The sequence below is a fragment of the Phodopus roborovskii genome, unplaced genomic scaffold (genome assembly GCF_943737965.1).
Source record: "Phodopus roborovskii unplaced genomic scaffold, PHOROB, whole genome shotgun sequence".
NCBI lineage: Eukaryota > Metazoa > Chordata > Mammalia > Rodentia > Cricetidae > Phodopus > Phodopus roborovskii.
In genome coordinates, this window is record NW_026126525.1 from 16407455 (window position 1) to 16435248 (window position 27794).

The following is a 27794-nucleotide window of genomic DNA, read 5'->3' on the forward strand; positions in this document are numbered from 1 at the left end:
GATTGCTAAACTTAACATTAAAAGCCTCCTAGAAAACTATCACTAACTGAAGCATCTTGTATTCCTAATTTAAAGAGGACAAAATACCACATGATCTCAATTTGTCAATTCTAAAAGAAAATTGACCTCCATGACTGGGGTGAGGAGGGTGATAATAGATTCACATTTATAGTTAGACCAAGCAAAGTTTGATAGATTCGATGCACAACAGTGACAATGATGTGTAATGTATGCTTGAGCAATAGACTGCTTTTAAATGCATATTATGTTCTCCCCTAAAGACAGCAATTAGGGGGTAGTACTAACTAGATGGATCAAACCATTGTATGATGGATATATAATAAAACATAAGCCAAATTTTTAAGGCAGGCAGGCACTACCTTTCATCTCCAAACCTGAGACAGAGGCAAGTGGATCTCAGATTTTATAGTCACCCTGATCTACAGAACAAGTTAGGATAGCCAGGGCTACCTAATTAGAACAAGTGTCAAATATAATGCAAACCTTTAGAATACTCAATGTATTGTGTGAGTCTAGACATACTCTCAATTCATACTCCTGACTCTGAATTACTGGAGATTTACTGCCTCTGGACTATTGTGTTGGGATTATAAACTTGAGCCACCAAAAGCTAACACCCAAATGACAGGAGCATAATTGATGGACTTTTAAGGAAAGCAATGACTAATAAAGCCTGAAGAAAATTAATGCTTAAATGATCATCTTAGAAAATGCCCAAATTCTACTTTTGATTAGCAATGACTTAACTTCTGTGGGAACATAAATTAGGTAATCTTACCTCTGAACCTGATATCCAATTCTAGTCAGAGATGAGAGTTCTGTGTACATGTAGTCAGTGTAGAGCAGCAAAAAAGTGCATGGTGCAGTATGTTTTAAGGTGATTTACAATGCATTTTTAGGAAATAACTTTAATGCTGCCTACTGTACAGTTCTGTACAACTAATTTTAAAAAAATCACTTCTGGTGACTGCTTTCTAATGTAAATAGTTGGTGGTATGGATTTGGAAAAAATAAACTTTAGAACAACGCATAACTGTATAACTTACAGATGGAATTAAAAAAAAAAAAAAAAACCTGAGTGGGGTCACCAAGCAAAAACAAAAAGATATGAAAGAGATGGAGACTGTGAGGAAGATGGGCAGGTAGACAATATAAAATTATTTAAGAATTAGTAATTAAAATATGAATAGCATGACTTAACATCACCAACTAGTTAAGTTTGATTAAACACAATGCCAGACTTGGAACAGTAGTTTCCTGAGAGTTAAATATTATTGCAAGTCTATCACCCATGTATATATTTAATGAATCCACAGGCTGAATTCTGACATTGGTTAAATCAAATTGTGACTGTGTAGGAAGATATGCTAAAGGTGATAAAGTTAAAGTTATACTTTTAAATACTGAAGTTCCTGTGTTCTCTGCAGACCTACAAGCACAGACAAAACACAAAACCATGTGTTTTGTCTAGTCAATTTCATACACACCAAACTTCAGGTTCAAATCAAGAAATTAAAATGCAAAAAAAAAAAATTTACTTTACCAACTTTTTATGTGGCTTACCATGTTAGAAAACTGTTACAAGGATCAACAAGCAATATATGAAAATGTGAAATAAACCAAAGACTAAGAAAACAGAAAACTGTAAAAAGCAATTCAACCACAAAAGATGAAAGCAGGAAGCCTAAAATATGGTTTCAAAATTTCATCAGCTATGTAAGCAGCAAACTAAATTACCAACACAATCCCATTCCTTGGGATTTTATATACTAGAGAACATATTGTTATGCACTATAAAACAGGCAATCAGACAAGGAATACAACAATAAGTGTCAATCTTTTACCAATTTATTTCATACAAAAACAGTAGCAATGTAGAATGTGGGGTTATCTTCTGCTGTCACACACGCAAATTGTGAACATTCCAAGCCGATGTACAGTTTAGAAAGAAGGCTAAACAATAGCATCAACCATGCTACTGAACATGGGAACTTTTTATTTAAAAAGATTAAAAATTAGATAGCAATGTCTTCTTAATATTGCTCTCATCATTGAAGACTTAAAAAAAAATAAGTGACTTTATAGGTTTAAAAAAAAGAGGGAAGAGGAGAAACAGGCTGCTACAACACTGCCATATAGTCAAACCATCATACTTCAATATTTGCATACTTGATAGCAGCATTATTTTTACTGAACCGTGTGCAGCTACATGTAGAAAGACAAAGCAAAATACTATGGCAGTTATTGATCAAGATCCAAAAGAAAGAAAACAAACAATAGTAACTAGGATGAATATACTGTAAAAAGAACATTTATAGAGAATGAATCAATATCTACATTCTTGGACTGTTCCATTCTGCCCCAGTAAAAGTGTCAACTCAAACTGTCAACTGTGCATTTTTGGCGGATCTGAGATTTCCAGTTCTTATTCTACTGCATGCTTGGAACAAAGATGATAAATCCTTCTACACAATGAGCTTTAAGTAGACAGCTGAAAATAAATTTACTACTTGTAAACACACAAAAAAAATACAATATTTTTTTTTTTTATCTTCAATCAGTGCCTCCAAAAGCACATTATCTTCGATAACGACCTCTCTCCCCTCGGTCTCTGTCCCGATCACATATTCTTTCTCTTTCTCGATCACGACCTCTGTCTCGCTCTCTGTCTCTTCTGTTATCTCTAGGACGGTCTCGCTCTCGCTCCCGCTCTCTTTCACGGGGTCTACTTCTCCGACCACTGACAACAGCTTGTGTGCGGCGAAGGAAATCATCCACCCTCATATCATAATCATGCTAGGAGAAAAGGAGAAAATTGGTCAACGAAGTAAAACTGCATGGGATTTATGAGTTCTCACAGTTGCCCAATAAAGAAGAAATTAAAAAAATGGAAAAATGATTTCCAAGAACTTAATTTTGACACTCATAGCACTAATTGGAATCCATTCTCTCTTCCTGTAATTTCCTGTTCAACTTGAAGATTTAGGCTAAACTTCTTTTAACTTAAATTTAAGAGATTTGATAAAATAAGATTTTGGGAATCTGATTAACTACAAAATTTACTTCTGAACTATAAATTTATTTCAGTAAGACTGGGAACCTATCACACATAAAGCCAACAATACACTTTGAAGGGTGAAGAGGACTAAAAGGGGTAAAGCTCAGGCATAAAGGAGATGCAAAACAAAGTAGAAGCCAAGTAAGTCTAAGCTTGGTGCCTGCTCTACCTTAATATCTCTACTTAAAGCTGGGCACTGGTGCAGGGAGCATGCCTTTAATCCCAGCACTCGGGAGGCAGAGGCAGGTGGATTTCTGTAAGTTCAAGGACAGCCTTGTCTACAGAGCAAGTTCCAGGACAGGCTCCAAAGCAATACAGAGAACAAAAAAAAAAAAAAAAACAAAACCCCAATCTTCTCCACTCATTTTTTTTTTTTTCTGGGTGTGGTGCATTTTCAGGTTTAGAACATAATTCCACACTACCCTGCATATGTTAAGTAAAATGTGAATGTACTATAAATATGGATTATATTTTTTAATTAATCCAAGTATTGTAATGAAGCTCCACAAAAATGAAGCTAGTTAATTTCAATAATCTTAGATTGACTTCCTATTTCAAAGAGTGTTAGTATAAAGTGCATCATTAGCATTTATATAGCAATTTCCGAAAAAACTTCAGATTTCACTGTATATAGTCCAGATACTGTTGACAGAAAATAAAGCTTGGCACTCCACCCTAGCAGCAATATTTGTCAGAATCATTAAACTCTTTTACAGAATGTTAAAAAAAAAAAAAAAAAAAAAAAACCTTAATGGACTCCTCTTTTGAAATGAAGAATAAGCCATAATCTCAAAGATAGGATATGAATGGAGTGTTCTGACCATCTCTCTCTAATTACATATTTATTATTTTGGTTTTTTGAGACAGGGTTTCTCTATGTACCCCTGGCTGTCCTGGAACTCAGTCTGTAGACCAGACTGGCCTCAAACTCACAGAGATCACCTGCCTCTGCCTCCCAAGTGAGTCACCACTACCTGGCATATTCTTCATCTTTGAAATTAAACTACCAAAGTCACCAAAATTAAATGTATATGAAAACATACTTCTACTACCAGAAAACATTTTCATTAAAAAAAAAAAGACCTTTTTGTTTAAAAAAAAAAAAAAAACTTCATTATCAGAAAGTTGGTTTTTAATAATCAAAACAGTCCTACTAGTATGAGAGAACTACTTAGAATTTGTGTCACTTGGTTATTAGTTTTAAGTAAAACTTGGTTTAAAAAAAAAGATTTAGAAACTACCTTAAAATTTACCATCTTACATGTGAAATTGAGAAAAAAATACTAGCAGTTTTGAATTACATAGCTAATAATTACGAATATCATATGTACACTGTTACAATGCTTACACATTTATACACATATGCACTGGAGATCAACTCATGAAAAATGAAATACAAGCCTATCTGAATAACCCATAAGGACATGATCAGCTATTTTTAAATGAAAACAAGTTGTGCATTAACATTCAGAATCTGCAGCAAGAATACAAATGGTTTATCTATCATTCACCCATATGTAAATTACCTACAGAAATTCATATGTAAATTACCTACAAAAATTCTAAGTACTTCCCTCACATCTTTGCCTTTTTGTGCACTTACTACTCGTTTATCTCTGTATCTTGCTTCATGTGGTACAGGATGGTGTCCTGAGTAAGGGGGGTGGGCTTGAGGAGGTGGAGCATGGTGCTGGTAGTAAGGATGGTGTGGAGGCTGTTCCATTCCCGGGTACGGAGGCTACAAAAGAAAGATCATTAAAAAAATCTATCAGACAGACCATTCTTAGAACTCCTATTCCCAAATCACACAAATCCCGAACAAATGATCTCATCATTTACTATTCATATACATATACTAAGGATCCCTGAAAATAGCCTGTCTGTTATAATAAACATACTTTAAAGTCTAACCTATTTCTACCTTGCTATTGTATTATTTAAATTCTAATAGACATAAAAAAAAAAGTACACGGCACTTGCTAAAACCAAAGCACTATCCCTAAGAACTTTATACTTATTTGGCAATTAATGAAGCAAATTTATATTATTACTAGGTTAAGCAACTAGACTACAGTCCCACTACAATAAAGGCCACAAGCGAAGTGTACACACAGCTGAGCTAGCTACAATTGTAGTACCCTGGGCTTTGGAATAATTTATCCACAAATTTTCTCCAAAATAAAAGTCCAGGAGCTAACAAAACTTTAAAAATGCCAATACAGGGACTGATGAGATGGCTCACTGGGTAAAGAAACCTATTGTCAAGCATGATGATCAGAGTTCAATCCCTAGGACCCATATGTCCGTGTATTACATGCACATGCACACAGACACATCAATAATTAAATATAAGATGCCATTATAAAATTAATAAAAGACACATAATAGATTTTTGAGTCAAGTTCATCTTAATATTTAGACTCAAAGAATTTTCAGTAAATCTTTATGTTTAAGATAGTAGGAAACTGCTTGAAGTACAACCAAAGAAAGGTAAGTCACCTAACAGCATTCAAAAAAAGGAAGAAACACAGGAGTACTTCAGCCACAAGGTTTTAATTCTTGGAAACTGTTTCCATGTTAGAATAATATAAAATTTTCGTTGAAAAAGAAAATTAAAACTCAGGATTTAATTCAGTCTTATTTTAAATGGAGCTGCATTTATTTATTATCCCAACAGTTATAATTAAGAGGCAAAGCAAGTATACTTATGTGCACAAACTAATAAATATCTGTCCAATGAGCAAAAGAATGAATGGCCAGTAAATTTTATGCATGAAGTAAACAGACATTACCATGGAACTTGGTCAAAGTGTTAAAAAGATGAGTGGGTAAATCACCCAGGTTAAGAGCTTATCTATAATAAACCCATATTATTAAGCTCATACATAAACAAACAAATTTAAGTCTTTCATTTTAACCCATTATCAAAAAATTTGTACTTTAAGGCTCTTAATAGGTATCATGTTCTGAGCAAACACTGACACTGCAAAATGAGGTTAAAATAATAAGAGTTAAAATAATGTAGAGTAATACAAACCATTCCTTGCCAAGGAGGCGGTGGTCCCATGTTATGAAATTCCCTCACATAATCATTGTAGGACTAAAATAAAAGAGGATATTGTCAATAATAAGTTAAAATTGAGGGTTAAATCAATAAAGTTAAAATCAGACCCTAGCTTTAAGTATGTAAAATTTAATGCTTACCCCATTTAAAAACACATCTCGGCGAACTCCTGAAAATCGTCTGTTGGGAATAAGATTTGTGAAACTAAATTCAGGTAATTCATAAACTAGTTCCAAGAATGTAATTCAAAGCTAAGCAAGAGTGAACCCAACTTACCTGTCAACTTCCTGGTATCGGGGATCCTTTAAATACCCTGTTCAAACATCAAGCATTTTAGTAAATCAAACTTTATGCTTTTACTATGGTATAAAAATTAAACCTTCCTTGTTCCAATTCTTCCCATGAAAAATATACTTTAAAGGATGTTATCAATCAAATACTAGATTTTCACATGTTTAAGGGCAGAGGACTAATTTGAGTGTGCAGTCTGAACTGGCTTGAGGACACTAAAGCAGAATCCTTTTAAAGAATATTTACCTTTCACCCCGAGAACTTATAGCTAAGCTTTAAAACATGAAGCTTCAAAAAAGGACACAAAATTGCAAGAGCTGCAAAAATCAACATATATATTCCAAGAACCAAGTAACAAAACAAAATGTACACTATTCCCCACTTCTGTTAAGTAATTTCAAATTTCAACAAACTAATATGTAAAAATATCTGACTCTCCCCTGTTACTGGGGAAATATTTGTCTTAAGGGCATACAATTAATTCCTTTAAGAAAAAAAAAAATGATTCTATATAGCCATTTGTTCCAAAACACTAGCATTATAATGTTACCCAAAATGAGTTTTACCGATGTGTCAGAGACCGAAATTGGAGCATAGCTCTTCTTTAATCCCAATGAACACACTAACTGAAAACTGATACTTGGATGGCAAGTCAGGTGTTTCCCATCACTCAAAAATGATGAGGATTTTTAGTTTTTTTAAAAAAAAGGCATAATTTCTATTTTTGATTTCTGTATACTATAGGAAACACTGCACATCTCAGGAACAGAAAACATAACAAAATGTGTCAGTTTTTTTTACTGCCTCTCACACATGTACACATCAATTTCCACTTTTGAAAAGTCAGCAACTTCAGGTAATAAATTATGACTCACTGTAATAGAACAATCTAAATATGGTAGGGAAGAACTGCTAATTAGAACCAGTAATGATTTCCTAAGGTGTAAAGTAGCCATACCCTAAATGTCCTTTACTTTTAAACCTATTGGAAATTTTTTGTTGTTTCAATAATTTAAAGTCAAATAATCTTCAGGATTATAAAATATTAACCTGGTCTCTGGTGAAACTCAGGGGGATAGTCAATCCTTGGTTTCTTTCTGCTGTTATGAATATCATAATCTTCTGGTCGACGCCTACACAAATTAGACACATTAGAAATTAAACCAAAAACAGCTGGGAAAACAAACAGCAAAGCAAGAGTTTGACAGAGATGAGTACAAAGAATAGCCCAGGGTCTCCTAAAAAATCTCCAGTAATTTTTGGAAAACAATTTCAAGTTCTTAGATTTTAATTACTCAAAGGTATACCTTATACACTGGAGTAGATACCTCTGTAATCTCACACTATGAGACACCCCAAGGACTACCCAATTCAAGCCAGTAAACCACATTTTAGTAGTTTAAACATATAAGCAGTTCTTTAACAAGTCAGTTTCCCAAATGTTACCATTCAGGTGAAAACAGGAGGAAATGATACCAGCAATTATGAAATAGCTTAGGCTAAAATTTATATAAGATACTGTAATTTTAGATTCAATCTAAACAAAATTAAGAATGTCTTAAATGATGCCTCTGCTTTACACAAAACTATACTTTTCATGATTATACAGAAAGTTTTAAATTTAATAAAGCTGTGTAACAGGAAAGTTTTGAAATGTTATTTGAAAAACTAGTATCTCAGTAACATTTACTTTCTTTTAACACTAGTAATTAAGATATTTCCCCAGAGACAAATGCTTTATAATAAAATGGCTCTCACTGTCATGTAGTAAGTTTTAACAGAGTTCATAAAACTAGGTCAAAGTTTAATTTTAGAAGATGCTATTAATTTGCAGAGGGGCTGTTCTTCACTGTCTTTCATAAACCTTTATAAACATCATAAACATTATAAATTACACTTAGCTTTAATAAGACCTAAACAAAAATAAAAACAAAAGGTCCAAACATTTAGGAAATAAACATATACTTTTACTATTAGTTTCAAATAGTTTAAAATAACCCAGCATCAATAGTTTTTTTCCCCAGCTATTTCTCTAAGTATTGAATGCTTTCATTAACTTTTGTAACAAGTCACTCAAACTGCAAAGTTAAATAAAATCCAACAAACCCAAGCATCCCCCAACAGAATAAAAACAGTTGCATCTACAATAAATAGTACTAAGAAAATTAAAAGCTGGTTTATAAAATAAACATACCGCTTTCTTGTAGTTTTGGGAGTGCATTTACGACCGGTATAAAACATGATAGTAACAGTTCATATAGTAGTCCAACTACTGACTTTAAGCTGTAAGCCACATACAATAAATGGAGGCCCTGGCAGGCTTGAGAGAAGGTGTAGTGGTGTTTTAAGTATAGTTTGCAGTCCATTGCAAAACTGAGGAAAAACTTCACTTGTATATACTGTATTGCACTGGAAACCTCTTAGTGTAAAACTTCAAAAGACATCTTGGTGATCAGTCCTTTTAGGCCATAAGTAAGGGGCTCTGCCAGGTTTCCTCCTACCTACTTGACAAAGTCCTTTTTAAGCTCAAAGAAATGGGACTCTTGTTGGATTATCTGTACCTACCACAGGTTGTTTCCACCAAAAAGGAAACTTAACCAAAGGTTTCATCCCATCAACCACACATCCAATAGTCTTTAGCGGAATATTTTAGATTTAGCTGTATGCAAATCTATACAGGGGAAGGTGTTGGGTAGAAGGGCTTAAATCAGTTCTTTTCAAAGACTTCTCTCCAATTCTGTAACAAGTTAAACCCCCTTTTCCTGGAAAATGCTGTTTAGTTCATAAGGTAGTGATCAATAACCATGGCGATCCTCTAATAATCAATATAAGTCCACAGGTACTGCCAGCATCTGGAAAAGTTGTAAACAGACACAGCAACAGCCCTTCGTTTTGGTTTGTTGCCGGGTCTCCCAGGGCCACTTGATCCCCTTTGGAAAGAACCTATTGTTTTCAGAAGCTCAGCAGGATGTGTGAATTCACTGGGCACATGTTACAGAATATGTGGCAATGGGTTAACACATCACGGTGAAAAAATTGGAAACAGTCCCAATAATGCTCCTCTTGAATATGAAATAAATTATAACATTTTATCCTCTAAGTGAGGCGTCATCTTCTCAAAAAATATTAGTGATCCTTTATAAAAGTCCCATATGTGATAAGGCTTATCCAGAGACACACCTGAAAGAAAAGGCTTTTTATAAAATATTAACAATTTTTGCAAATAAAGATTTCCTTCTCTTCCTTTCTAACCTGTTCTTAGAAACAAAAATGCCTACCTCATTTCACTTGTGTACTGCTTTATCTGAGTACTAGCTAAGCTAAAGTGGTCATCACTCGTTAGTAAATTATTTTTTCTGCATTAGGAAAGATCCCCATTTTCCTCTTGAAAAAAATGACTGAGACCAAGGTGACCATGTGAAATCCTCAATGAAGCCACAAACTAGTCCATGCAGCTTGATTTGAGGATTTTCTCTTTCTTCTTTACCGCAGGACAAACTTTTGACGAATCACATTCCTCCATCATGTTATCCCGATACATGTGCCTATTATCAGTCCAAAGAACGTTTCTAACCTTCCCACATCCCGGACTGGTTCTCGACGGGATGGACGTCCTCTTGATCGAGGCTGAGAATGCATTCTTCTCTTGTGACGCATTTTATGAATGAGCTGATACAAGTCAATACTTTCATCAGGGGGAAACAGAAGACAAAGCTGGGTTCCACATTCAAGTTCAATTTCCTGGAATGTTAAAGTCACAATTAACAGCAAAATAGAAATCTCAAAAGACTTAGTTTCCTTGTGTAGAAAAACGAGCACTTGACTTCAAAGACTTCTTCCCCTAGGGACTACACACTAGATGCTAATAAACTTAAGGTTTATAAAAACCCTTCCAAACTGTTTAACATATTTGAGGAATATAAACTGCAGCAGACTCTCATCCACAAGAGCAGCTGCTTAAAACTCATATTGCCCTCTATCCTATTTCATTTTATCCAAGAAATATTTGCATAAAACAGAAATGTAAGGCATCCATTCATCTTAGAACAATTAAGAAAGGTCATGTCTGAGAAATACCCAGAGAGGCAGACTAACCTACAAATTACACAAAATTGTTACTTTTGAGCCTGGCAGTGGTGGTGCATGCCTTTAATCCCAGCACTCAGGAGGCAGAGACAGGCAGATCTCTGAGTTGGAGACCAGCATGGTCTACAAAGCAAGTTCCAGGGCAGTCTCCAAAACAACTACACAGAGAGAAACCCTGTCTCCAAAAACAAAAAAAGGAGGGAAAAAAAAAAAAAAAAACAAAAACAAAAACAAAAAAACCTGTTACTTCTAATTACCATCACTTTTACTTACAAGCAGTAGGAATAAATCATGTAAGGGAACTATCATAAAAGGCTTTGATTTATTTTAAATCACTATAGATGTTTAATGTGCAGATATGGGTGTGCATATGTGTATATACCTGTTTTTAGTGGTAATTTTTCTACTAAAAAACAGACACGCTAATGGCAATATTAAAACTATAAATTACCAAATTTTTTTCAAGAATTTACAATGAATGTTTTTTATTAGCACATATGCTAAAATCAGAATGATACCATTGCAAAAAGGACAATGCAGATCCAGGACAGTTCTACATTTTACAAAATACAAAACCATGACCACGTTCCCTCCAGTTTTATTAGTAAAAGTATCATGTACCTGAGTACCAACTTTAATATAGATATCTTAATAGTAGTCATAATCACAGGAATCAGGAATTCCTCAATACTGTTTTCACAGTTCATATTTTCAGACATGGTTTTCAAGTGTCATTTGATAAAGATCTACAAATGGCTGAATAATTTAACTTAAAATTAAACAAACCTGTCCATCACGCCCAATCTTGACTGGCTTATGTTCATTCCAAGGATTGGTAAGATGAGCTGATTTAGTAAAGGGTAATTCACGCCTAAATGTAAAATAGTGTTAAGTTACATTCTTTTGCAGAATCTTTTAAGGATGTTGTACTACTTCAGCTGTCAATCAATATATTAACTGTGAATTAAATGTGTCAAAAATATAAAGAATCACTTACACTGGTAGCATATATAACCCTCTATCTACCAAGAGCCCCTTCAAAACCTAGGGTCTTCAAAAAACCTTATAACTTAAGAAGAATAATGTCCTCTGTGAAATCCAAAGTTGAAAATACATTAAGTCAAAATACATTTAACCTGATAAGCAAAGCTTATAACAAGGTACAATGTGGACCATGGGTTACTTATAAAATGGAACAAGCATGTATCACATCTACAAAGGAAAAATAAAAATGGAAAACAATGAAAAGTCTTCAATCTATAATGAGTAGTATCAAATTAATGAACTTACAACACAAACCAAATTCACAGGGTACCCAAGCCTGGTAAGATATATGACACACTACTATATGCCCAACCTTTTTTTTTTTTCAGATGTAGGTGGCTCCATTAATATCTGGCTTTGTTCAGCCAGGTAGTGGTGGTGCACACCTCTAATCGCAGCACGTGGGAGGCAAAGGCAGATGGATATCTGAGAGTTAGAGGTCAGCCTGGTATACAAAAATTGAGTTCCAGGACAGCCAGAGCTGATACACAGAGAAACCCTGTCTTGAAAAACAAACAAAAAAACCCCAAAACACAAAAACAAAAATCTGGCTTTGTTTAATGGATAGATAGGTAGGTAGATAGGATAGATAGGTAGACAGATATTTCTTTTTCTTGTAAGTTACTACCAGCTTAAAACATTGGGGGGTTGGAGGGGAAGAAAGGACTGGAGAGATGGCTGGCAGTAAAGAGCACTGGCTGTTTTTCAGTGCTCTTTACCTGAGTTCAATTCCTAGGATCTACATGGCAGCTCACAACTCTCTGTAACTCCAGTTCCAGGGGATCTGATACCAATGTACATAAATTTTTAAAAAAAAAAAAAATTACATAAGTGTAAACCTACAGCTAATAAAATAGATTATTTTTATGCCTGCAAGTATAACAGCACAATACCCAACATCTAAAATAAGGTCTCTGATAAACCAGACACATTTAGGGCTATGCTTTTTTGGTACCATCAGTCATAATTAGAAGGAAGAGACTAGACATTGCTGGGTTAATCTCAGACAGAATGTGACAGACAACTGACAGCAGAGAAAAAAACAAAATTTAGCATGTTAGAAATAACAGCATTCTTGATCCATCTACCACACTACCTGCTCACATCACTCACTTACAAATTAGGGATCTAGTCATCTTTTGAGCAAATAAACCACAAAGAGTGCAGATATGACACTGACAATATTAAGTACACCAAAAAATACGGGAAACCAAGACTTAAGTCACTTTGTGGGGGGACAAATTTAAATGCCTTTTAATTTTTGCTACCGAATGTGATAAAATATGGTTTGTAGGTTGTACAGATAGCTCGGTACAGTAGGTTGTCAGTATAAAGAGACATTCTGAGTTCAAGTTCCCAGCACTCACAGTTGTAAACTCACAGCTACCTGTAATTCCAGCTCCAGAAGAAATGATGCTTCTCTAGACTCTGTGGGCACCTTTACTCACATGTACATAGACACACATGTACACATAAAATGTTAAGTAATAGACAAGTGTTGTGGGGCATGCCTTTAGTCCCAGCACTTGTAATGTAGAGGCAGGAGGACCTCTGCCCAGAATAGCCAGGGCTACATAAAAAGGCCCAATCTGAAAATAACAAAAAGCAAACAAAAGGGGGGGGGGGGGAATCTTTGAAACAAAACTAAAGTCCTTCAAGAATTTGATTCACAGTGTTCAGGCTTTCTATTCAAAACAACCTAATACAGCATTTCCACTTAGTTTCATTAAGTCCTGGCTGGACCATATCATTATTTTTCACCTTTTGGCTCTTCACATCCCTATTTGATTTTCTTATACAACCTCATGGGTTATTTCCATGCTCCTTTGTTTGCAGGTCTACTTTCATGAACAAAAACAGCATCGTCCCTCCTCATTTGGTTTTTTGAGTCTTAATATGAAGTTTAGCCTGACTTTTAACTCAGTGTCCCTCCTGCCTCTGCTCACACACGTGTTGGTGTTACATTAGTATGCCACCATGCTTCATTTCTTTGTAACAAGCAGTTCTAATTCCTTTAGATTCCAACAGAGTCAACTTGTAAAAATCAGAATTCATATAGTCCATTTCAGATATTTAATGCTGTATGTAATAGATATGAACATGCCATGAAAAAACTCCCTTAAACTAGCTTACTGAGAATCTTAACATTGTTTTCAACCAGTTGCCCATTCAGTACATGCCAACTTTCTCTGTTCTGGTGTGTGTGTATGTAGTTTACCTGCAAATCCAGTCAATTTTAAAGACACCTCCAAGCATTTTAGCACTCATTCCTGCTGGAAGCACCCAGTGTATAGGAGATCCACCATGATGTGATTCTGAAGACAGTCTGGCAAAACCTAAGGGAACAACAGTATCACAAAATAATTTTAGTGTTGCTGCAATTATTACTGTTTTATGTTCCAAAAAAACAACTTTTATTCTTACCTTGAAATTTTCCACTTTCTCTGACAGAAAATATTAAGATAACACTCCTTGCAGATCTGAATGCAAGATTTAATTTCTTCTCATTTACAGGCAATGTGGACCATACACCCTACAGAAATAATGGAAAGATCACAAATTCAATTAAATATAAGTCCATTAACTAAAATGATAGAAGAGTAAAAGTTACTATATTGGTGTTTGAAATTTAAGAAAGCTGTAAAAGAAAAGTCTTATTTGTTACATGTTAAAGTATTTGGAAGCTACTTATCTGATAAAATATGAAGAAATTAAATCGTAACAAAGGAAATTGTCAGGCAAGTCTTATGAACTAGAATTCTGTATTACCAATCACCACAATTATTCTAATTTAAAAAATTTATTCTGGTAGGTATATATTACTGAAAGGTGACTAACCACATAATTTAAAATGGCTCATCAGCAGTAAAACTATACTCAAAAACAAAAGACAAATTCTAGTTTTTCCTAAGTTCAAAAACTAAGTTGAAGAGGTCTGTTTTTAACTAGAGCTGGAACATAGTTATTTTTAAACAAAGAGGACAAAGAAGCTCTAACTCTCCAGCAATCTGTGGTCTTTTTTATTCACACTGCTGCATGTCATTACCTCAGCTTAAAACTAGCAGGGCCACCTGCTTTCACCCTCTCTTTGTAAAGTGTAATCATTGACCCAAGTTACAAACACTATTAATACTCACTGAAATACTATTAGAAACGTGAACATTCTGATAATTAGCAGAACATGAATATACTGAATTTCTTCAGTATCCTCCAGAAAATGATAATCCTTTTGGTAGTATCTTAGGTGGGCCTTTAAGGCTCCCTTCTTTCTAAAGCCAAGTGACACTTAAATATATTAATGCTGGATATAAAGAAATATGAACAGAAACACATCTATTACAGTATAAATGATATAATCTTCAACACTGTATTACAGTTTCTAGAATAGAAAAAGGTAAATTCATACCACTACTGACTGTCCTTACTCACTACAAACCAGATCTAGAGTGGCAGTTGGCAAATTCAAAGCATCTTATGCTAAGTGGAGGTAGTTTTCATTGATCACTGCACCTCAACATTTCAGGATAGGGATTTGTTTCAACAAAGCTGAAGCTAATACCTTAGCTTTGGCAAGAGACACATTCTCATGGTTGTTACTCTTTATGAGGAAAAACCTTGCATCCTGAAGGACGTATTTGAGTTTACTGGTTTGATCTGAAAAAAAGAAAATCAGTTTCATTAACCACAGACATTATAACACATAGACATGTCAACTGTACTAAACTAGCCCTCCAAACCCAGTTAAACTGCAAAACCTCCAGTAACCCAATCAGCCTAGAAAGCTCAGGCACAACAGAATAATGCAAAGGTAAGTAGAAAGAACCAGCACTGTGCAGGGCAGCCTCACCCAGCGATGTTCCGGTATATCAGAACCATGCTTAAGTATGACAAAGGCTTCAAGTTCTATAAACTTTTTTCATCAGATTCATCTAAAAGTTGATCAGACCATTACACTGTTAGACGTATGTCCAAATGTGTGAGTACAGCACACACTGTCTAGAGACTAAAATAACCCAAGCTGTCTAAAATTATTGGGAAAGATAGGCAATAAAAAGCAAACACAAAACACAGAATGTTTTGTTTAAGTTTATAATGCTTTTTTCCTTGACATGATATATCGGAACATGACCACATCAAAACCAACCATTGATGGAGAACCAATAAGGTAAAATAATGCCTTTATGGAGCATGCAATGAAAACAATTTCAAATTTAAATGATACCTTTTCGGACAGCACGAACGGAAGATGATAATTTCTCATGCTTCTTTTCTGAACCTGTATTTAGCCAAAGTACATTTGTTCAGATTGAGCTTTAATAGATGAAGACAAAATTTCTACAGTCTTGTCACATAAAATTCTCATTCAAGACAAATTAATTCTTCCTAACGCACCCACACACACAAAAAAAATTTCTCAATGTGTACGAGTGTTTTGTTTTTTGGGTTGCTCAATTTTTTTTCTTTTTTTTTTTTTGTATGTTTGAACAATTTCCCACTCAGAAAACTAGTCACTGAATCATCATCTTCCAAGAGAAAAAAAAAAAAAAAGTGAAAATTCCACTGAAGCAGTAACAGAACAGGATTAAAATAAGAAAAAGCTTAGTTTCCTCTAAAATTATTACACTGAACATGCCAAAATTCAGTACTAATGGACATCAACAATTCACACTAAAACTACAATCTCCACACTTTCTAAAGTAGGTCACAATCAGTCATCTATGATCCTAAATTAAATGGGATTACCTGCATATGACTCTGATGCAGAGCTGCCACTTCTATCAAAAACAATAGGGGATATGCCTCGAGCTCTCTTCCTTTCCTTCTTTTTCTCATCTAAAACAAAAAAATCCAGACAGGCTGTTAAAATATCACAATATAAAAGAAGCTCTAGTAGGCATTTCAAATGAGAACTTGTCCTGGATCCACTTTTGTTATCCAGCCCTTAAACATTATTAATCATGTTTCTTCATCTTCTCATTATTTAACTTCTTCACTGCCTCATTAAAAAACAAAAAACAAACCTGCTAAATAGTATGTTTGACCCTGCCACCCAAGCAATACAAACACATGAATACAAAAGAAGTCAGGTACTTACTTACTCAACTGCTTATGGAAAAAGTTTTCCACAAGAGAAGAAAATATATAAAGCAAATTTTCTACAATAAAAATTTGTGTGTATTTTACATGTACCATGGAGTGCTGTACTAAGCCTGTTGCTTGTTTAAACTACACTACCATCTTCCTCAGAAGTCTTATTGTAATGTATGCAAACATCAGAACCCAAAGCATTCTGATAAGAAAACAAAAACTGATGCCCCTGCCTGCCACTATATCAAACTTAATTTGGAACTTAATTAATATATGATGTCTTGTGCGTCTTGCCATTATAATCATACAACAATAAGTCCCTTTAACTGGGATATGGAATATGAGAATATCTTATCTTAGAAAAACAAAAACAAACCAACAAACAAGAAAACCCCAAAAACTCAACAATGGAAATGCAGATCTGCAGATCACATATACAACACCCTACTAGATAGTGTCAGTTCACTATTTAAAAACTAAATTCTCTTCTCTCTTAAATTCTTAAGAGCACACTCATTTGAGATTTACAGATATGAAACCTTGACCCCCCCCCCAAAAAAAAATCCCAGCACCAAGCAATGCTGAGAACTTAAGTTCCTTAGTTGCAAGACACAATTTGAAAGACAGGCCTTCAAGGTAAAGAGTATAATACTCTATTCTTCCTGAGCAATGAAAAAGATTTTTTTACAAGTACTACAGACTGCCCATGATGCTCTTAATGTATAAAGGAAGGACATTCTCGCAGTTCTTGAGCATGGAAGCAAACAACTCGAAAACAAGGCGATCACTCTAGAACTGGCTAATGTTTTGGTGGATTTTCTTTAAAAACTATTAAATTTTTTCCAAGCTCTGATATTTTTCTTCCCTGAACATTTCAAGAGTAAAAATATTACAAATTCCTTAGCCTAAAAAAGACATCTCTTGAATTTAAAGCATAGCAAACATGGCATTAAAACAGCAAAGGGATTTTCAGGGCATTATATAAATAACTTCCACTACTTGTAAGTACATCGAAGTTATTACTCACTGGTCAAAAGCATAATAAAACTGACCTAGCAACACCCCCAAACCTTTCTAAGCCCCCAGTAAGTTATTTTAAAAATTACTAAAAACTCTAAGAAAAGGTAATCTAGAGAAATTAAAATGGAATCTAGAAAACTAGTGATACTGAACTTAAACATGGTCCCTAATATTTAAAAATTGGCATACCCAAATCAAAATATTCCATAGTGACCCTATGTTTCTTTTGAAAATGTATTTAAAAATTACCTAAGAAAGATTACCTATGTACAGTATCTTAAGTAGATTCCACATAAGGAATTTTCAGTTATAAGTATCTCTTTTATAAGAATCTAATAAGGAAAATTATGGATCTGTTATTAAAGTATAGGCTACGCTTTCAATTTGAAACATATTCTTCACAAAAATACAATATGAAACACTCTACCACAGTTACCACAGTAACAGATTCATATAAGAAGTTACTAAAAATAGAAAATGTTTTAGGTCCTAATCATTTCAGTAAACCCCTTTATTTCATTCAATACCCAAACATACAATCCTGTATGAAAATTTCTTCTAGTCCTGTGGTTTCAGATGTCTCCAGAATGACTGAAGATTCTCCACATAAGCAACACTTTTGACAGTCTTACACATAGACCAGGCTGGCCTCAAATCCACAATATGCCTACCTTTCCTTCCCAAAGTACCTAAGATAACATGCTTACTGTACCACACCTACTTTGTCAATCAATTTATATTTCTTATCTATCCCAGAGCATAAAAACTACAACCCTTTAGTTTGTAAAAAGGATGGAACTTTCTGTAACTTTTTACATCAAATCCAACTGTCATTTATTATTTATTCGGTTAAATGCTTCTTTTAAAAGATTTCTCTCAAAAGTCGTCTAAACACAGTAACCCACTACCTCCAGTGAAAACAAGGTTAAAAACACTTCAGCTGTCAATCACTACAAAGCAGGTGGTCAATTAATTACTGTCCTTTATACTACATCAATACTATTTACTTCCATGGCCTACTACTGGTAAATTCCATAACATAAGTTATTTCAATTAGGGAGCACATCTGATCCAATAGCAGCATCCTGATTAGAAATGCCCATGAAACTCTAAGTATCTTTTTGCTGTAACCTCTGAATCCTCCTTCAACGAAGGGCACCTTGGCCTTGTAAGTGGGCTCATATTTTATTTCATAGATTAACTAAGCAAGCATAAAAAAAAAGGTGGTATTAACGAGAACCTAATATGGCTCTGACCCAATCTTTCTCAAGATATTTATACTCTTTTTCATCATACCTCAGCCCTGTACAGGCTATCTCAGTCAACTTCTATATGTGGAATAAAAAGAAAATCTTGTGTTTCAGAAAAAAGAATGTAGTGGCTCTATTGCCACATGATAGAAATGCAGGGGCATTCTACCATGAAAATATCCTAATAATTAATGGAAAGAGTCCATGTGAATATATACCAAATGCATATGTATCTGAACAAGCTGTTGTCAATGATGAAAATATTAAGAACCTATAAAATTAAAGCCTGAAATACACTTTCATATAAACAAACATGGACTCACAAAATTTATACTAAAATCATAGCCAGGAAACATCTTAAAATTTGTAAATGTTACTCTAATTTATTAAAATGTGTTACCTGATATTCAGGGAAAGGTAATTAGCTATAAAAATGACAAAACAACCCCTTCACCCCTATCACCCCCCAAAGGGGAAGACAAAGTATCTCATATTTAAAAAACAAAACAGTACCTGATCCATCCGTCCCTGAACCAGATCTGACAGATCCATCTGTGAAAGAAACAGACTCAGAGCCAGAATCACTGGCTTCACTCCGGGTGTCATAGTCATTTCCCTCTTCCTTCTGATCTCTCTCATCCTGTTCATATTCTTCCTCTTCCTCTTCTTCCTCCTCTTCTTCCTCTTCATCCTCCTCTTCCTCCTCCTCTGCATCTTCATCCACTTCCTCATCATCTTCTGCATCTTCATCTACCTCTTCATCTTCCTCCACATCTTCTTCCACGCCTTCCTCCTCATTGTCAGTGTTGTTGCCCTGTTCATCAGAAGAACCACTGCTCCCTGTCTCGTGATCAGAGCCATATTCTTCAGAGTTTACTTCTTCCTTTGAAGACTGGCTGGATCTGCTTGCACGTCTATCAACTTCAAGCCCAATTCTCTGATGTTTAAAGAAAAAGGGAATCAGCAGTCATTAACAGACCAAGTCAAGACGAATAAATAGTTCTAAAGCCTCAAAAAGAACTGCTTTATTATCTGCAATAACATTTACTACCTCAGAACCATCTGGTGTAGGAGACTTGGCCCTTCGTTCAGAATCCCTTTTCCGCAGACAAGCTTTTTCTGGTTGAGTCTTGTAAGGTTCTCTAGAAGAACTACTTGACAGACGAATTTTTCGATCAGCATCTAGACGCTTGTTCCTTTCAGATCTTTGATATTCCTCATTTTTATATTCTGTAATCGACTTTCCTTTTGTACTAACTATTCTTTTGTTATTACTAACAGATGAGCTTGGTGGCTTAGAAATCAGCTGCCTTGAATGGATGGAAGGCTTCTGTCGCTTGCTGTCAGTAGATTCCATTCGTTCACTTTTTCTTTTTGATCCTTTAAAATACAATTTAAAGACATGTAAAAGTATTAGTATTACTTCATTAATTTCACCAAGATTTACAAATAATGTACATCAATCAGGGATAGGAAAAAAAAAATTTACAAAAAGACAGAAAACCCAATCTCTTTAAAATATCTAAAATATTTTGACTCCAGAACAAATTTAGCTTTCCAAATGTAGACCAAAAAGCTTGAATACTTGAAAGGTTTTAACTATTATTTTTATTGTTTTATGTATTTTTTTGCCTGCATGTATGTGTGCCTCAGAGTGTGCCTGCCATTTGCAGAGATCAGAAGCAGGTGCTAGAGCTCCTAGAATTGTCAACTGCCATAATAAGAGTGTTAAAAACAAAACCCTGGTCCACTGCAAAAACAAGTGCTCTTAAATGCCAAACTATCTTTCCAGCCTCTAAATTCTTTTAAAAGTATTTGTATTCATACTGATTGGGCATGCAAAAGTTTATTATGGGCTTTTGGTACTAAATGCCAAGGCACAAGTACAAAAGCAGAGATTTTTCTTAAGAAATTAAATATTCTGCCAGGCGTCAGAGGCCCACGCCTTTAATCCCAGCACTCCAGAGGCAGAGACAGGAGGATCTCTGAGAGTTGCAAGACAACCTAGTCTACAGAGTGAGTTCCAGGACAGGCTCCAAAGCTACACAAAGTCCTGTCTCGAAAAACAAGACAAAACAATTTTTTAAAAAAGGAAAAAGAAATTGAATACCCTTTATTTAAGCTATGAATTTTAACAAAAATAACAGAACTCTTACCTTTTTTCTCATTTTTATCCTGTTCACTCTCTGGATTGTACAGTTCATCATCTTGTTCTGGCACTTCAGTTAAAATATCATCTAAAACATTAAGTTCCCCATCTGCAAACATTTAAAAATTAGAACAAAAAAATCAGTATTAATTACTGTTTAGTACTTATTAAAAATCACTTATTTTGAATAATTCAGTCTCCATAACTCTCAAGGAGGTTTTATTTAAGGATCAAGTCCATTAAACAATAAAATATACATATAGTTCCCATTCATCAAACCAGAAGTATACCATAAAGTATGAAAGGATGGTACACACCAGTTGAATCAAGTAATCAAATTTAGTATCGCCAAGAGGACACAAATCACCATCATAAAAAGTCCAAACATGGCTCACTTAGATCAGAGTAATAGTAGTTTTGTGACATCCATATCCAAAATTGCAAAATCTAAATGTCTATTATAAAACACAAAAAACTATTTAATGATACATTTCACAATAATCATATCCAAGGTGTAAGTAGGGAAATTAAGTCTTAATTTTGTGATTTTGATAATATACTTAAGGAAATTTCAGTACTTAGGGGCAAAAGATGTATCACACTCACAGCAAATAAACAGCTGAAGAAAAAAAAAATATAGGCCAGCAAGCATATTCAATACAGACAGATCAACTTGAAAGGTGGCTGAATGCCAAAGAAAAAATGAGAATGCCACAAACACAGAATGACAAATGGTGAAACTTCTCTGGCGTACTTCTACAACTACTTTATCTGGACTGTCATTAATTTTAAGAATAAAGACTACTGAGACTGAGCAAGGGGATTCTCAAACTCCAGACCAGCCTGGGCTACACAGCAAAATAAATGCTATGCTACAAAACCCTAAATATTTGCAGGTTGCTAATAAAAGAGATTCAGTTGTTCAGGAAGGCAACTCTATCTAAACTGGCATATTTCACAATCCTCAAAACACAGAACAATTTTGTCTCCCTATCCTCAACCCAATAGGAAACACAAATCTTAGAATAGAAATACCAATTTAAATTAAGTATGAAGTATCACTGTAACTCACAGGATAGAAGTAAACCTTCCAGCATAAAAGTGTTTGCTGCCCCTCACCTGGGCAGCACATTAGCAAGGGAGAGATGACCCTCCCTTACCCTTACCAGGTGAAATCCAGAGAGGCCCCTACACCTGGCCTGGGCAAAGCAGTAGAGGTGGCTCTGAAGGTGTGGGTGTGGGAGAGCCAACCCTGAGGACATGAAAGCAGAACTGGACCCATCCTTGCTCATCACTATAAGGGGTGAACTAACTGGGTCAATGCTAGAGAACACACTGTTGGTGAGGATGGGCTGACAGACCCTGCCAACTACCCAGGCCCACCTCAACACCCAACCCATCTGTGATCTGCTGGATGTAACACATGAAGGATATGGTCCTGCAGACCCAAAGCTTCAGGGCTCCCATTAACACACAAGGCAACAACAACAGGATATCCAAGAGGAGCCCAGTGAGGGCCCCACATCGACAGTACAGCAGAAATCAGAGGCCTCAAACCAGACCAATGATTCTTTGCAATGAATACTTACACATAAAGATCTACGGATAAAAGGGTTATCCACAATCTCTGCCTTATTGTGTCACACTACAGTTTCCATGACGAGATATTTCCTTTTTTTCTCTATAAATTTTATTTTATTGTGTGTGGGGGGTGGCAAGGGTAGAGGGCAAATATGAAGGGACAGGAAATGATGGGATCAAGAGTCATGATGTGAAAAAGAATAAAAGGAAAGTTAAAAATACTTTGCAAATTTACAATGGTTAAGTCATAAAACCTGATGAAACAATTACAGTAATCAAACTAATAAAGCACACTGAAAGCACAGTGAGGTTAATAGTAAGAGAAAAAAAAAATCAGGACTAAAGATACCTGTAACAGCACAAGCAACATACAAGGAAGCAAAGTTACACAGAAAACAAAAATTCTTCTTTCCATTCATAAAAGATTAGAAAATTAAATCTGCTACTGGCATGATGGTTGACTTCTCTGGGTGCTATGAATATTTATCTGTAATTCACCACTTTTCTAAAGTGAAGAAATTAGTCTATTTCTTCCCTTTTAGTGTTAGTGAAAAATCAAAGTAGGTTGAATAAAAAGGAACATATCATGTATGTGTTTTCACGTAAAGATCCTTCAAGATTGGAGTGATGCCATGTACCTACCATTTTAGACTCTAAATTAGTTTTAAAAATAAATAAATAGGTCAGGGGCTGGGGCCATGATTCAGTAGGTAAGAGCAGGTGTTTTTCTTGCAGAACACCTGGGTTTGGTTTCCAGAACCGACAATGTGGATCACAATCATCCTTGGTTTCAGTTCCAGGTGATACAACACTCTTTTCTGGCCTTTGGTGTTTAGACATACAAAACACCCATACATATACATTAATCTAAGACAAAATTAATAGTTTGACAGAAACAATCCAAATTTGGAAGACATTTAATAATTACCCGCTCAAACTCTTAAATCAAAAAAAAAAAAAAAAAAGTGGCCAACCAGTTTCAAAAGGATGAAATAATGAAATACATGCATAGAAAAAACTGGAAACCAGTGATGATTGTGAAAGCCTTTTAATCCCAGCACTTGGGAGGCAGAGGCAAGCAGTTCTCTGTGAGTTGGAGGCCAGCCTGGCATACAGAGCTAGTTCCAGGACAGGATCCAAAGCAAAGCTACTGAGAGAAACCCTGAAAAAAAAAAAAAAAAAAAAAAAAAAAAAAAAAAAAAAAAAAGAAGAAAAAGAAAACAGGATTTTCAAAACAGTATATATGTTTTATAATAAGAATTCTGAAATAAAATGCAAAGAATTTAAGACTTAACTAAAATCTCAATTCTACATAAAAAAAGGTCATAAACCCACACAATTTGACCACATTAGACAGTAGGTCAAGCAACACACAATACTATTTGTTTCAGGGTTCATCATCAGATCAAGACTAAAGAAAACTGAGATGTTAAATACACATGTTGAAACCCAGGCAAGGAAATTCACTACTCTCATTGTTTAACTCACTTAACAGTTTCAGTGAGGTAAAACGGATGTCCTGCAATTTCAACTTTTGATATCATGAAAAATCCATTTACATCAGATACTCCCTCAAATTTATTTTAGTTGTTAAAAACCACCATCCTAAATGTGTCAAAGTGTTTTGCCCGTGAATCTTTATCCGTGCACCCATGAGGCCTGATGGTAGCGGTCAGACATCAGATCCTGGACTTAAGGATAGCTGTAAGCTGCTATGTGGGTTCTTGGAACCAAACTAGAGTCCTCCCAAGAGCTACCAAGTGTACTTAACTGCTGAGCCATCCTTCCAGCCTGCAAATTATAATTCTTCTAAATGATGTCCAGAGACCTAACATCTTCCCATCAATACTTTCCACCCTCCATACCATCAATCAACACCTAAAGATCATATTTTTCACTTACGTGTACAAGTAAACCAAAACAAGACCTAAAATGGGGAAGAGGGATGTGTACCAATCCCATACTGTTTACAGAGTAATTAGTTCACAATACTGTTGACCACAACATGTACACAAGTGTATGTATACCAATGTGTGTTCACAGTAGCTTGTGTGTATGTACGTAACTAAAACTAAGCTCTGAACTTTACATTGCTCATGCTCAATTATTCATAAAGTTCAACAATGTAAAAATTTAAGGCATAAAGGACAGTTATTTTCAAAGATATTTAACAGCAAGACAAATATACCCCTTACCCTCCCAAAGCTTGCAGTGTGGAAATGTAGAAAGTTACTTGCAAAAATGAAAACTCATACAGATTTTGGGTTAACTATTCTTTGTAGACTACACTGTAGGAGCTCAAAATTCATGCAAAATGTTACTTTAACAGAAAAGATGTACATTTCTTCACCCTACAGAAAAAACAAGAGCTGGGGATTTGGTTCAATAGTAGGGTACTTGTCTGATACACACAGGGCACTCTGTTTCTCAGCACCAACTCCACAGAACAGTCAACTTTGATGTTTCAAATTGACTGTTTGGACAAACTGTCAACCTGGTAATTTGTCCAGGGACATAGGATTCATTGATGAAATATAGAAATGAATGTGTTTATTACAAATCCAATAAACTAAGAATTCCCAAAACTGTCTTTAAAATTTACTCTATGATTAACACACAGGAGTTGCAATTTTCTGCCAACCCAAGACTTGCATTTTTATCAAGAGCTTCCAAAACTTAGGGATTTATTAAAAGCTTAAGTTTTAGCATGGCTAAGGTTCTTAAAGAGGGCATAGCTTTTTTTTTTATAATTTCCTGTTAAATATATAACATATTTAATATTCTCAATTTTCCTTGTCCAAGTGTTACTTATTGATTCAAATTCTGTCTAAATCCATAGGGTATCTGACAATGATCACATGAAACTAGGCACTTCCAGTAGTAGACTACTAGCTGTTTGCATAGAAGAGATAATCTTGATTTAAATTGTAAAAAGAATCACTTGAAGCCAGGCAGTGGTGGCACACACCTTTGATACCAGCATTGGGGAGGCAGAGGCAGGCAGATCTCTGTGAGTTCAAGGTAAGCCTGGTTTACAGAGCAAGTTCCATGACAAGCTCCAAGGCTACAGAGAAACCCTGTCTCGAGGGGGGAAAAATTGACTTGAATCGAAAAATTTAAAGAAAGCATAGTTTAAAAAATTGTTTTAAAAAACTATTTCCAATAATTCTAAGCATTGGTGACAAATGATAACACTACTTCTCAATAATGAAGTCTATGTGCTTGGACTGCATCCTCACTATAAGTCCATTTCTAAAACCAAATGATCATTACTTTTCTTCATTTTGCATTACTGTATATTATTCATTTCTAAGTTATGTTCACCTTAAGAGAGAAATACACTGACAATTTTTTTTTTTTTTTTTTTGATTTTGTGTTTAGTTCACCTTGCCTACCATGGCAACCACTGGAACCCCATACTTCAAAGTCATAAATCTTATCCTGATAATCAAGGTTTGAATGAATCTTAAATTGTTAATAAAATATCCTTAAGATCTTTTTAAAACTGATTTTACTATAATAAAAGTGGCTTCCTTTATTCCCTAACAGAGTTGTTTGTTCACATTTCTTCAGGATGTCTCAGCAGCAATTCTGGAGTGCTAGTTTAAGGATAGAAAATAAAACTGCAATTAATAGATGAATTGCTTTAAGTCAGGAAGAATTGGCACAAGCCTTTAATCCTAGCACTCTGGGGGCAGAGGCAGGCAGATCTCTGAGTTCAAGACCAGGCTGGTCTACAAAGTGAGTTCCAAAACAGCCAGGCACAACACAGAAATACTGTCTCAAAAAACAATCACTGCTTATGACAAAGGCATTATCTTAAATATATTCTCACTCATTTCTCTTCTTCCAAAGGCTGTCTTTATCCTAAAGCAATTCACTGAAAAAAGGAAAAAGCTTAATCTAATTGAACAAATCTCCATATGAAATTAATGACACAGAGACTTGGGAAATATAGGACAGCAATCGTGCCGTATTTTCATCACACTATTCCAAGACTGCCATGGTCACCCAAGAGCTGAGAAATATCTCAAGGCAGCATCCAATCTAGACCACTCTCCAGAAAAGCACTGATCTGGACACTACACCGGCATCTGTGGTCTCTGCAAAAGTCAGTATTTCACAAGAAATGACAGTTTATAAACTTAAGTACTTTCATTTTATCTCTCCAAGTGTCTCATTACGTGCACCTATGTACTCTAACTTTTGGAGGCTATGCAATGTATTTCTGGGAGGGAGATGAGTTGGCAGGACTTGGGGTGCGTGGGGGGGGGCGCATATTATTTTTCCCTAGTACCTTCCTTTCTCAAGTGCCCGAGGAATAGAACAGAGAAGTCTTTGCTTATCTGAGAGAACAGTTAGAAGTTACTTACAGGCTATTTCACAAAACTAATACTTAGTTCGTAACATTTAAAACGACATAATCACTGTCTACTAACGCTAACTATGACACTATTTTCGACGAAAAAAAAAGTTTAGAAAACATCCGCATAATTAGGAAACAAGGCCGGGGGCAGAAACTCAGAGCAGTCCCTCTTCCCAACCGCTCCCGGGACAGCCACAAGCTAAGTCCGAAGTGAAGCCCCGGCCGAAGCAAGGCCCTAGCCAAGGGGTTCGGGTCGCGGAGACGAGGACGCTAGGCCGGGGCGGGCCGCGATCGCCCGCTCGACGCGAGGCCGTCACCTCCAGCCCCGCCCGCAGGCCGCGGCTCCTCGGTCCCCTCGCCGCCCGGCCGCCCGCCCGGGGTCCCCGTCCTCCACACTCACCTTTCTCCTCCCGGCTGTCGGCCGCCATGGCTGCCCTCCGGCTTCCGCCGCCGCCGCCACCGCCGGGACGCGAGTCGCGCGGGCGCCGCAGCCGCGGCCGCAGGCGCACGAGCCCGTCCGTCAGTCCGTCCGGCGGGCCGCGCGCTTCGACCTGACCTGCGCCACTCAGCTCCTACGCTCACCCGGCCTCCCGGCCTCCCTCCTCCTTCCCGCCTTCCGCGTTGGCCTCGGGCGGCCCGGGCTTCAGCCTTCCTGTTGGGACGCGGCCGCCACAGGGACAAGGGGGAGGGAGGAGAAACAGATGGCGACGGCGGGCGGCGCTAAAATGGAGCCTGCTTCCTGCGTGAAACAATCCCGCTCCCGAAATGCCTTGCGC

The 27794-nt window shown here is 35.9% G+C and overlaps 1 protein-coding gene across 4 annotated transcripts; it reads right to left on the reverse strand.

Moving 5' to 3' along the window:
* Positions 1-1851: 1851 nt before the first annotated feature.
* Ythdc1 (YTH N6-methyladenosine RNA binding protein C1) lies at positions 1852-27794 on the reverse strand. Of its 4 annotated transcripts, none has more exons than XM_051198419.1 (17): positions 27419-27794; positions 21079-21180; positions 19974-20302; positions 19436-19859; positions 16308-16397; positions 15787-15840; positions 15124-15218; positions 13989-14097; positions 13783-13900; positions 11307-11391; positions 10009-10175; positions 7485-7567; positions 6420-6456; positions 6284-6323; positions 6117-6179; positions 4683-4817; positions 1852-2817 (listed from the first exon to the last, which is right to left on the reverse strand). In XM_051198419.1, the coding sequence occupies exons 1-17, from the start codon at positions 27444-27446 to the stop codon at positions 2599-2601; spliced, it is 2178 nt and encodes a 725-aa protein (XP_051054376.1). In that variant the 5' UTR covers positions 27447-27794; the 3' UTR covers positions 1852-2598. The 4 variants fall into 4 exon arrangements, with proteins under 4 accessions (XP_051054376.1, XP_051054375.1, XP_051054378.1 ...); XM_051198418.1 differs by having other exon boundaries at positions 6284-6347; XM_051198421.1 differs by lacking the exon at positions 15787-15840.

What these genes read in the sequence shown, in the direction of transcription:
- Ythdc1 (XM_051198418.1), bottom strand. Translation starts at nt 27,446, where the DNA reads ATGGCGGCCGACAGCCGGGAGGAGAAAG. An exon ending in CGTTCGTGCTGTCCGAAAAG is followed by an intron (nt 15,219 to 15,786) that starts GTATCATTTAAA and finishes TCTTTTTTTCAG; the next exon opens with ATCAAACCAGTAAACTCAAA. An exon ending in GATACAGAGATAAACGAGTA is followed by an intron (nt 2,818 to 4,682) that starts GTAAGTGCACAA and finishes CTTTTCTCCTAG; the next exon opens with CATGATTATGATATGAGGGT.